Consider the following 12201-nt stretch of genomic DNA (forward strand, 5'->3'; position numbering starts at 1 on the left):
TTGGTTTAATTATTGTGAGTGTCATCCAGACCTAGACTGCCCGTGCCCACTGTTGCCCCCAGCGTGGTGTGTGCAGAGGCCCCGCAGTCGTGAAGGGCTTGGCTTCCTTCCGTTCAGCCTCCTGCAGTCCACGGCCGAGAAGGGGCGGGCGGTGCTGTCCCACCCTGTCTTCACTGCTGCTGTGGCTGTTGTCACCTCCACGTGGGTTGACCCTTCAGGATTCCTGTCCCGTGTCTGCGTGCAGCTGTTTAGGACCCTGCCTTAACAGTCTGTGCAGTAGAGCTAGGGAAGGGGTTCCGCCTTGGTTCTTGCCTCTCACAGACATGGAGTGGAACAAAACATTTAACTTTTCACGGCTTTGCCTTCTCATGTCTAAAGTAAAGAAAATGGAAGCCTTTTTCAGAGTTCGTTGGTAGGATTAAACTGGGTGATAGGAAGTGCTCAGAGCGTCTGTTTTTGCCGAGTTCCACGTATCCTTCAGGGGCTGTCTAAGGCGTACTCTGGAAAAGCTTCCTGAAATCCTGGAGTTGACCCTTCACTTCTTTTTGTCTTTTCTACTCTGTATTGGTATTTGACTCTATTCAAGCATGTGTACCAGGCAGTACTGTAGCCGGTGATACCCCAAGACCAAGCCTGACAGTTGGGGGGCTTCCTCCAGTGCAGCATCTTCCCACAGCACCCCGAGAAGGGAGAAGGTAGGGAGAGTTTGGAATCTTTGTTCCTGTGACCAACCCCTCCCAGGGGCCACACCTAATACTATAAGGAGTTGGGGTTTCAACGTGAGACTTTGGGGACACACAGGCAAGTACCAGCCTGTACCCTTGCTTCTGTGTGTGTGACAACAGCCACCACACTGTGTTATCCTTGGGACTTTGTCAGCATTCCTTCTGGATAAGGCAGGCCCTGGAGTAGCAGAAGAGGACAACCAGTCCTGGGGGGCTGGCATTGGGTTAGCCATCTGCTCCGTGGAGCTACTTGGATGTTTGCACCCTGGTTCTTCCCTTCAGGGTGCTGGTCACCCCCACCCCAATGCCCTGGTTCCAGGCACTTGGGATAGCTGTTTTGAGGGGAATAAAGATCCAGAATCCTGGTTCTTAGGCATTGCCTTCCACCCCAACACACTCACTCCCTGTGGTAAATCCTCATCAGAAAATACCCTCAACTAATCTTGAGATAAATAAGCCCTCCTATATGAAAGTCAGTGGTTAAAATATTAAAAAGGTATTTTGGGGGTAAAAGAAAAGGGCTGGAAGAAACTCAGGGCTGCTCTAATTTCTTCTGGGGGTCTGGAAGGAAGCAGTCTTTCCAGTTCTGGGGGGAAAAGAAGAGTGAATTACCATATCAATAGGTGCGTGCTAAGCAAGTGTGACTTCTGATAATGGCTTAACTTTGTTTTCTCTTTTCTATTCTCTGAAGTGAAAACTTCAAAGTAACTAGTAAATTAGGGTGAAGCTCTTTCCGAAAGGACAAATAGCTCTCTGTTGAGTGAAGTTGAGCCTTTACCCTTGGAGGAACTCAGGGAGTGTGCACAGTCTTTTCATCTTAGTATAAGTCCTTCTGGAGCCCAGTCATCAAACATTTACTGAGAATCTGTCTGTACCAGGTACCATGCTATGCTCCAAAGACACAAACATTCTGTGATGGAGTGGCCAGATCATTTCCTCTAGTCAGGAAGACGGAAATTCAGATTATCCCAGTTTGCTACAGTGACCATTCATAATCATTTTTATTTTAAGATTGATGATCAGGAAGATTGTCCCCAATTTATTCCTATTGGTCATTTGTGCTTTTTCTAGTTTACTAATCAGTCTTGCTGAGAGATTATATAGTTTTATTAGTGTTTTGATTATATATGTTTTCTCTAGTATACTTTAAAAAAATAATTTCTCAATTCCTTGTATTTCTTTGGGCTTAGGTCATTGTCCACCTACCCAGACTTTTTTTTTCTCCCAGTAAGTGCATTTTAGCTATAAATTTCCATATGATTACGGCTTGTCACATCTTACTTTTTATTTATTTATTTTTGGTTTTTCAAGGCAGGGTTTCTCTGTGTAACCCTGGCTATCCTCTGTAGACAAGGCTGGCCTTGAACTCAGAGATTTGCCTCCTTCTGCCTGGGATTAAAGGTGTGTGACACCACTGCCCAGCTACATCTTACAATTTTTGATGTCATATTTTTATAATCATGCAGTTAAAAAATACTTGGTCTCCTCTGTAATTTCTTCATGACTCATGGCTAAAATGTGGTTATTTCTAATCACAAATTATTGCTGATGTCTTAGCTATACCAAGACAGAGAGATCTTAACCATTGTTGTTGCGTGTGGTTGTGCGTGTGGTTGTGCGTGTGGTTGTGCGTGTGGTTGTGCGTGTGGTTGTGCGCACACGCTGCGGCCGTCAAGAGCTGTCCACCTTGCTTGTTTTGTTCAATTTCGAGACGTGGAGCTCGCCAGCTGGTCTAGGCTGGCCAGGCAGCAAGTTCAGAGACCCACCCGTCCCCTCCTGGGGCTGGGGTTAAAAGCATGCACCACCACTCCTGGCTTTTAGTGTGGGCTCTGAGCACAGGCTTCTGGCTTCTGCAAGGCAAGCACTTTAGGCATTCAACCAGTGCCTTTGCCCCAGGTATCTCATATTCCCAAGGACTGTACCCCTTTCCAGGCTGGTTTTCCTATGAGTTGGGTCACACTTTCACACTTTGAATCTGTCTGCTCTTACTTCTCAGTTAACGTGCCCGTCTCCCGCCAGGGTTGTGGCTTGGAATCCTTGTTTTGCTTCTCGGCAGTTTTCTGCTCATGTCTGTTGAGGCTTATCACTCAACATGAGCATACACATTTGAGGTGGCGATATGCAGATTGCCTGAGTGGATAGCTGTGCCCGAAACACTCACATGACCTTTGTCCGGGGCATGGTGCTGCTCTAGCTGCCTGCTCTCTTCCTCTTGTAAAACCGCCAATCCTGTTGCCTTAAGGCCCCACCCTTACAATCTAATTTAGCCCTAGTGAGTTCCTTAGCGGCTCCAAGCCCGAGTGCAGAGGGTCTCCCTCCATGGGCACTTCGGCTTTAATGTATGAGTTTTAGGAGAACACAGTTCAATTGACATCATAGAGTACAAAGGCTCAGGAGCTTAGCAGCAAAGGCTTGCATCTGTCAAAGCCACGGAATTGTGAAGCTGGCTGAACAGTGTGAGCCGGGGACCACCTGTACAGAGAAAGACTTAAGTAATTAGTGCCTGGCACCTAGTAATTAGTTCACTGTGACGTGTCTGGAGGTGACTTTAAAGCCAGTTCCCTCTCCTTCCTTTTGCAGGTGCTAACTTTGGGTCCCCTTCTGGAACAGGAGGAACAGTGTTTTCTACTTTTCAGAACTGACCGAGGAACTCAAGAGAATCTATGTAAATAAGCTGAGATCTTCTGGCCTTCCCCCACTCTGGAGACGACCTCACCACCGCACTGTGTCTGAGGAGTGTGAAGAACTACGGCAGTCACTATGAATGTGACCAGTTTGTTTTCCTTCACAAGTCCAGCTGTGAAGAGACTGCTAGGGTGGAAACAAGGTGACGAAGAAGAAAAATGGGCAGAGAAAGCCGTGGACGCTTTGGTGAAAAAGCTGAAGAAAAAGAAAGGGGCCATGGAGGAGCTGGAGAAGGCCCTGAGCTGCCCCGGACAGCCGAGTAACTGTGTCACCATCCCCCGCTCCCTGGATGGCCGGCTGCAGGTGTCCCACCGGAAGGGATTGCCTCATGTCATTTATTGCCGAGTGTGGCGCTGGCCCGACCTGCAGAGCCACCATGAACTGAAGCCTCTGGAGTGTTGTGAGTTTCCTTTCGGCTCCAAGCAGAAGGAGGTCTGCATCAACCCCTACCACTATAAGCGAGTGGAGAGCCCTGGTGAGTGGCCTTGGTGTGCACGTGAGTCCTGGTGCACTTGGTGTGCCCGTGAGTCCTGTGAGATCAGAAAAAAACACCTTTCTGTCGTGGGCTGTAATTCCAAATATTTGGGGGAATTTTGTGTGTGTTCGTACATGCATGTGTAAAGAGAAAAAGCACAGTAACACTGTGTGTTGGTCAGCCTTTGCTTACTGTCATAAGTACCTGTAGCAGTCACTTGATAAAGAGAAAGGTTTCCTTTGGTTATGATTTTGAAAGTGTCAGTCCTCTGTCCCGTGGCACCTCAGCATCCTGGGGTGCAGTGGTGGCGGAGCTGGGGCCCCACTGTCCCTTCCAGTCACTGGGAGACTGCCCACTAGGCACCTGAACGTTTGGGGATGCATTCTGGTCCAAATTTCAGCAGCCCTGGAGTATTTCATACATGCTAACAGCCTCCCTCTCTGAGTGACCTTATTTCTTAGAATCGGCTTCTGAAGATTGAGTTTTGTGTCTGACTTTGCTTCGTACGGTCCACATTGGTTCTGTATATCTTTCCAGCAAGTTTAGCTGTGCAGGCTCTTGCGTGTGTGCTGAAGGAAGGGCCGTGTGGGGCAGCCACGAATCGTGCCACTTCATGCTTCACGGCAGCGCTTTTTGTCATCGTGTTCAAGTGTGCCGGGGTGTGTTCCCGTGGAACTTTGTTCTGCTGTGTGAGGATTTGATGCTGTTCCTTTAGATAGCTGTCTTTACGTGTATAGTCTTGGGCTGTGGTAGAGGCTGTAGTCGGCCTCTCACATCTGTGGATTCTGCATCCATACATAGAATCAGCTGTCGATGAAAATATTTAGAAAAGGAACTCTGTCTCTTTTGAGCAGACCAACTCTTCCTTCCTGATACTTTCTCTTTGGACTCCATTCCTCCTGGGGCTCAAGGTTCAGCAGCTCTTGGTGGGGTGGATCTGCTTCCTCTTCACCACCCCAGGCCTCTGACTACACACGAGGGCCACCACGTAGAGATGCTGAGGTCCTCAGACAGGTTGGCTTGCGTTGGCCTGATCTCAGCTTTGTGGCCACCATAGCTCTGCCTCGGTAATGGGCTCCACTCCCATAGTCTCGAGGTGAATCCGTCCATTGTGCTGGAAGGAGTCGAGGGCCTTGAGAGGTGACTGGGCGAGGTGCTGTATGGCCACCTATCCTCTTGATCAGGAACCTGGAGCAGTGCAGCCCACGTGACTAACCGTTGCAGATGCCTAGGCTCGGTGTCAGCAACTAGCGGAAGACAGAAGCCCCCTTATTCTCCAAGCAACCGAGTGACTGTCTGCGCAGCACTTCTGTCACGTTAGGCTTCGTTCAGAGCGGATTTAAAGTGGGGGACAGACAGATACAGGCCCCACACAAGTCCCGTGCCATGTTATATAAGGACTTGAACATCTGCAGATGAGGGTGTCCAAGGGAACTCTGGTGCCGGTCGTCCGTGGACTTCATTTTGAATTTACATAGTTTGCCCTTGAGTTTGGCTCCACGTCTGGACAGGCTGATCAATTGGCAGGTGTTTCTGTATTGAAGCATGAAATGCCGCACTGTGGTTCAGGATGATTTTGCTGGTGGATTGGTTCACTTAGCTGGTGGTTTCTGAGGGTCCCCAAATATGGATGGTGTCAGTTTCACGTGGCTTCCCTCCCTCCCTGTCCCTGCTCCTGGATGGCCAGGTGATTCTCCTCCCTCAGGAACTTCAGGCCCCGAGGGTAGAGGTGTTGTTTCAGTGATGGCAAACTTTCAGCTTGACATGCAGTAACGTTTTTGTTGCCAAAGGCATTTTGTATATTTGTGGAATATTCAAGTCAAGTAAAAAATAAAGACTAGGGAATAATTTTCTAATATTAGTGTCCACTGCCTAATGTAAGAAAGAGAGCATATAAACTAAAATCATGTGTTTCCTTCTGATTACATTTCTGTTTGTAACCACCATTCTGAATTTGACATTTATCTCCATGCATATTTTATACTAATACATTTGTCCATAAGAATACATATCATTTTGTGTATTTTCAAATATTGTATAATGACATTAGATTTTCCTGGACCCGATTGTCATGTTCATTCCGTATCATGCTGTGTGATTCTAGAATGTACATTTTTATGATTCCCTTGTCTAGTGCTGTGAAGGGCGCTCTCTCTTGGAATTTCATTTGGGAAGGATGGGTAGAATTAGGCCATCACACGTATTATTTAGTATTCTATAAGTTTTCACTGTACACGTCTTACATGGCTTTATATCTAGGTGACTTTTTATTGGCCCCTTTGAAAAGGACACTGTCACAGGTTGCTCTGGACTAAGACTACATTTTCCCCTTTCCCTAGCGACCTTGCTGGGTTCTTATTAGCTTCAGTATTAACATTCTTTACTGTTTGTAGGTTTTTGTTGTTCTTTACTTTTAGGAACAGCTCATATACAGACACATGGTTTTCTTTTAGCCCGAAACAGAAATGGAGATGGGAGTCTCAGAGAATGAAAAGAACTGTGCAAGAAATACATTCAAATTAGACTCTGGGTACATATGTTTCAGTCCACAGGGAAAATTTTAATGTCACTCAGGTAATGAAAGTAACTCCTCCGTGCCAAGGGACTTAGGTGTCAGACATCTGGAAAGCAGAGGGGTTTGAACACGAGAAGTTCTCTCACACCTGAGACCACTGTTAAGATGCTGTGGGTATGTGTCCTTTCCAACCACCTCGCTCTCCCTCTACGCCAGGCGGCCAGCATTTGCCCTTCGCTGCTGCAGCCCCCGCCTGGTGGGCGCTGTGACCTCTACAGCTCGTGACCTGTTAAATGTGGCCCTGATAGAAAGGCCCGTTGCTCATTAGTAGAGCTCTGGCACTTTTCCCACTTCCTTTTCCATTTTCTCCATGGCTCTGTGCTTGAGTTCTCTGCAGGCACTCAAGGCCTTTTCCTCTGTAACTCCCACCTCCTCTCTCATGGTCCAGCTCACTTCTCTGTCTACTTGAAGTCTAAACTTAGAGATCTGTATAGTTGGGACTCATCCTCGATCCCACCTCTTTCCTACCCCAGAGAGATTATGCCTTTCCCATAGCAACCCGAGCTTCTTCATAATGTGCTTCACAGTCAGGTGCTGTCCACCTAATCTCTGAGGGAAGAAAGTGTAGGGCAGGCACCCTACATCTAACATCTCTGTCTCGGCAGCTACCACACGACAGGGATTATTGCTGATCACTGAAAATGCTGTGACTAGCTAGTTTATTCATATGGCCATCTGCTCTCTAGCGATGAATTTTCAGCGTGTCTGAAGCCTTTGAAAACCGTCTTCTCCTCTTTGGTCGTTCCCTTGCTGATGTAAGATGAAAGGGACGCCATTCCCGGCGCAGTTCTAACGTAAAGGTTTGATAAGGTGGAGAGGCGAAGTATGACTCCAAGCTTCATGTTCTTTCTCCTCTTCAGCCAAGAATCTTACGAGGCATCCACGGGTCAGTTCTGGAGCTCCCTTGAGGGCAAGGCTGAGATATATTTGGTCTAAATATACCAGGGTTTTGACGCCTGTCTTTCATGCTGTGAAGTGGTATTGTGTCCTCTCAGAATCCGTGTGTGATCATGTGACAGCCATGTGTTGCTGGGACTCTGATTGATATTCATGCTAAGATTGCTGACCCCTGGTTGAATATCCAGGCCATTCAAGCCCCACTGTCCTGGTGAGGTTCTCCATTCACAAAGTGCTAGTGGATTAGTCTTTTTTAAGTCATTCAGCATTTGGAAGTTTTCTTGTTCTGATACAGATAGAAAATTGGCCTGCTCTTTCTAGATTTTTCCTTCAGGTAGTCATCAAGGTTATTGAGAGAAAGACAGTTAGTTGATTCTGTTTTCATTTGGCTCAGTGCAGATTTTGTCATTATTCCTTTGACGATCTTTGCTTTCTATTTCTTTGCCCCCAAATAATTCCATCAATTTAAGTGACTACAGTTTCTTGTTGACCTGTGGTATGTATTTTGTTACAGATAAAATAGTGTGAAAACGGGGGGCAGGGAAACCCCAGCACTTCAGAAACATTAACTCCGTGTTCACCACAGCTTTGGTGGCACGTGTGAGGCGGAGACCTTTCTGTGGCAAGGCTGTCCTCTGGCCATTATTGAAACATATATCTTGCAAGAACATGTTGGGTTTTTCTCCCCCACACATGGAGACACTTGCAGGAAGCAGAAAGTTCTCAGAGATCTGAGACCCTGAGCTTACCGCTGACGTAGCAGTCTGACTGTTTGCTCGGACTTTACTAGCCTTTGGAGTCGAATCTGCTTATTAGTGGTCAGATTAAATATTGCTTCTCTTTTTCTTTTCCCAAAGTAAGTGCTGACTGAGGCTGAGTAAGTCACCTAATTGTGGTATTGAGAAGACCATTCGGCTGCTGTCCGCTGCTCCCAATGTGCCTTGCTGGGGGTTTCCTGGCTGCTGGCCTCTTTTTTCCCTCACATGGTACTTTAAAATTATTTTTTTGCACTTTGAACTTCACCGTGGAAGTCTTTATCAAACCTGAGCTTAAAATTCTGAGATTGCCAGGTGTACCGTCACATACCTGTATTCCCAGCACTCAGGCTGAGGCAGAGTTGAGAGTTTGAGGCCACATAGTAACAGCCTGTCTCATAAGACCCCCTGAACAGATGAAGTCTGTTAAAGAATGTCGCTGGCTGCTTAAAATTGAAATATGCTGGAAATCCTCCCCGCCTGTTGGCTGAACATGGGCTCCAGCTCCAGCTGTCTGTTCATCCTGTAATTTGTGGCTTGGTAAATTTTACCTGGAAGAGGACATTTCAAACGTTATAGAACTGGAGAAAGATTCGTTATTGCTCAGCAGGAATAGGGCGGGGAATGGATGCAAGGAAGGAAGGCAGCAAACCAGGGCTCCTGAGGATATTTGACAGTATTGGTGCCAGACTCCGGTGGTCACATAAAGCTGCGTATGAATCTGTAATAATCTCAATTTAAAAAGTGTCCTGTGAGTGAGGCGGTGATGGTGCACGCCTTTAATCCCAACACTCCAGAGGCAGAGGCAGAGGCAGAGGCAGGTAGATCTCTGTGAGTTCAAGGCCTACCTGGTCTACAAAGTGAGTTCCTGGACAGCCAGGCTACGCAGAGAAACCCTGTCTCGAAAAACAAACAAATAAGCAAAAAATCCAACCAAAGAAGTAAAAGTGTTCTGTGAAAGATCATCAGTTTGTCTCACAACTCAGTCACTCAGGTGCTTCGCCCTAAGACATCCGGGACCCTATGTGATGGTGCGGAAATGATCTGCACCTAGTGACTCTTTCCTGGCCAGCAGTGTGCAGTGGGCACTAGGGATGGTGGGAGAAGTATGGAGTACCACTTCCAGTTAGACACACCATCTGTTGAAATTGCAAAGGGAGCTGACGTCCCCAGGGTGCCGCAGGGTGAGCTTTAGGGTAGGTAGCTTAGGCGAGAGTGCATTTTCAACGTAGAGTGTTTGGACCTCAGAGTTTATTGGGATGTAATCCCATCATTAAATCCCCAAGTGCCTGTATAGTAGGTTTGCTGGGTTGGGGGCAAGCATTGACTTTGCTTGAAGGTTTTGAGGTTATAAGGCAGATACCAAGATGTGTTCATTACAAAGATTTTGAAAATTGGAGGTAAATTAACTATACTAACAATAAAAATTAAGAGAGCGTGCACTGTGTTCCAGTACACCTAAATTTCTCTTCCTTCTGACATTTATAATAAACACAGGGCTGGCTCTACAGGAACTGTGCCCATCAAAAAAGACTGGTATGTGATTATAGTAGTGTATGCTAAACTGAATAACTCATAAACCTCAGAATAGCACTGACAAGACGACTTCCTCAATTGTGACACACCTGGACACCCTGTTCTAGTAACACTGGCCCATGGCGCAATGCAGAGATGTTCACGTGTGTCTGACATCCCAAGGACTTTTTTACGTGTATCTGTGCATTTGGAGGCCAGAGCTCAACCTTGGGTGCCATTCTCAGGAACACAGTCCACTTCCTTTGCCACAGTCTCTCACCGAGGTTGATAACCGCCAGCTTGACGATCTGTGCTGTGAGCTTCAGGGCTCCTCCTGTCCCTTCCTCCCCAGTGCCCAGAGGGGGATTATAAGCACGAGTCATTGTGCCTGGCATCACGTGGATTCTAGGGATGGAATTCGGGTCTGCGTGCTTGCAAGCCACACTTTCTACCAACAGAACCATCTCCCAGCCCTGGACAAAGGACTGTAGTCAGTTTTTAGGTAGAGAGAGAATAAAGTAAATGACTGTTATAATGAAGCAGGCCAAGGAGAACAAGTTAAAGGATTGGCTAAGAGCAGGGAGACGAGTGAACGTGTTCTCTGTAGGCCTTGCTGTCACACAGATGTGTCAGTCTGGGGGGGTGACAGCACCCTGTGCCCCTGCTGGTGGTGCCTAATGGAAGGCAGGTCACTGAGGATGTGCTCTTGAAGGGTGTTGGGACTGACTGACACCCTTCCTTGCTGGTTCCTGCCAACACACAGCTCCGCTCTGTGCTCCAGCTGTGGCGTGCTGTGTCACCACAGGCCTGCAGAGCCAAGCCAGCCAACCTAAAACCGCCGAACACCGTGAGCCTAAATAAGTAAGTAGAAATATCCCCCTTTTTCAGCTGATTTTCTGTGAAGTTTGTGTTAGCAGAAGAAGCCTAACAAACCATGAGATGACCTACAGACCTCCCGCTACACCCTGCCTCTGAAAGGTTCAGTCAGAAGGAGGCATAGGACGAGAATGTGAGGGGTTGGCACGTGTCCCAGCATCCATGCAGAGGTCAGAGGGTGACATCTCAGGAGTTAGTTCTCTCCTTCCACCTTGCTTTTGAGTCATAATCTTCCTTATGGTTTCTACAGCTGGAACCCATAGGTTTAGTTTGGTTTGGTTTTGTTTCTTTAAAGCCAAATGCCTTCAGGAAGCCCTTAAAAAAGCCCATGTCTGTAATCCCAGGAGTGCCATAAAAAGCCCATGTCTGTAATCCCAGGAGTGCCATAAAAAGCCCATGTCTGTAATCCCAGGAGTACCATGGTGAGCTAGGAGAACTGGTCGGAAGCTTGCATACACCACATGACAGCAGAAACAAGAAGCTGCCCCAGATTTGAGGCCATTTGATCAAGAAAGTCCTTAAAACAGAAATAGATTGTAAACTGTTGGTGGTGAGGGGTCAGAAATCCTCAAAGCTCACATGTAATTTCAGTGAGAGGGTATCGGCCCAGGTAGACGGTAGAGTGGAATCCCTTAGGAATTAGGACAGAAAAGGCCATGTAAAGAGATACCAATTTCCTTTAGTAAGGATGTGAAAACATGACAGGGGATGATCAGGCTTAGGCTTCCAGCTTGGGCAGTTTGACCATGGGCCACTGGCTTGTCGTCTTCCGAGGGCCACTCTCATGACTTCCTTGAGGGTTGAGATTGACCATCTCCTCAGGGTTGTGGGATGATGTTTTTAATCACAGTGTGTGACGAGGCCCCTGCATTAGCACATTCTTGAGAACAATGCAGCCTATGCGAGATGAGGAGAAACCTCCAAACCATCGTAGAATAACATGAAATTTTTGATGTGACCAAGTCCTCATGAAGCAAATGCCCCAGAAAACTGGTGGTAATTAGTACAATAAAAATAGTGACAGTGACTCTCAGTAGCCACATTTTGCACGACAGTGTTTACCACCACACATGTATTCTCCTTTACTTCTGACCTGAGGAGCAGGTGCCAAGGGCTGCTGAGATGGAGTATTGAACAACCTGAAACTGGAGAACTAGAATCCAAGTTCAAATCCGCCACTGAGCACTGGGTGGGACTGCTTCCCATGAACCAGGAAGCAGCTGACTTCTCTTTAATGAAGGAGCCAGACACCCAGTTACAAGCATTAGAGCATGTGATCTGAAATGCCTATGGGCAGCCAGCCTGTGGATTGGCTGAAAGAGGAGAGTTGGGAGCATGGGCACCTGCGGCGGCGGCTTGGGTGCTTAGGAAGTTGTGTCTGTGTTTAGTTCCCATCCATCATTACTCATCATTAGAAAACGGTGTCAGCTTCACAGAGCATATTTGCTGGGCTCCGATTTGAACTCAGAATAAGCTGAATATAGTTAAGTGAACTGTGGTTGTTCATCAAGCAAAGCCATTTGGGAGTTGTTGTGAACATGTCAGTGGACTGTTAGGTAGCCGAGCCAACTGCTCAGAAACTTCCTTAAGACTAAGGTGGTCCAGAGCTTCACTGTGGAGCCGGGTTGCCCAGGCTTGAACCCTGACCCACTGGATCTTAGCTATATAACCATAGGTAACCTAACTCCATTGGATGTT

General features: G+C 47.2%; 1 protein-coding gene across 3 annotated transcripts in view; it reads left to right on the forward strand.

Moving 5' to 3' along the window:
* Smad1 (SMAD family member 1) overlaps window positions 1-12201 on the forward strand; it is a 65102-nt gene that overhangs the window by 22951 nt on the left and 29950 nt on the right. For all 3 annotated transcript variants that reach the window (XM_052727119.1, XM_052727120.1, XM_052727118.1), the window contains one exon: window positions 3306-3885. In XM_052727119.1, the coding sequence (XP_052583079.1) occupies window positions 3486-3885 (400 nt within the window). In that variant the 5' untranslated portion in view covers window positions 3306-3485. The remainder of the gene's footprint in view (window positions 1-3305; window positions 3886-12201) is intronic.

The sequence above is a fragment of the Peromyscus californicus genome, unplaced genomic scaffold (assembly GCF_007827085.1).
Source record: "Peromyscus californicus insignis strain IS unplaced genomic scaffold, ASM782708v3 Scaffold_8__1_contigs__length_139910024, whole genome shotgun sequence".
Taxonomy (NCBI): Eukaryota; Metazoa; Chordata; class Mammalia; order Rodentia; family Cricetidae; genus Peromyscus; species Peromyscus californicus.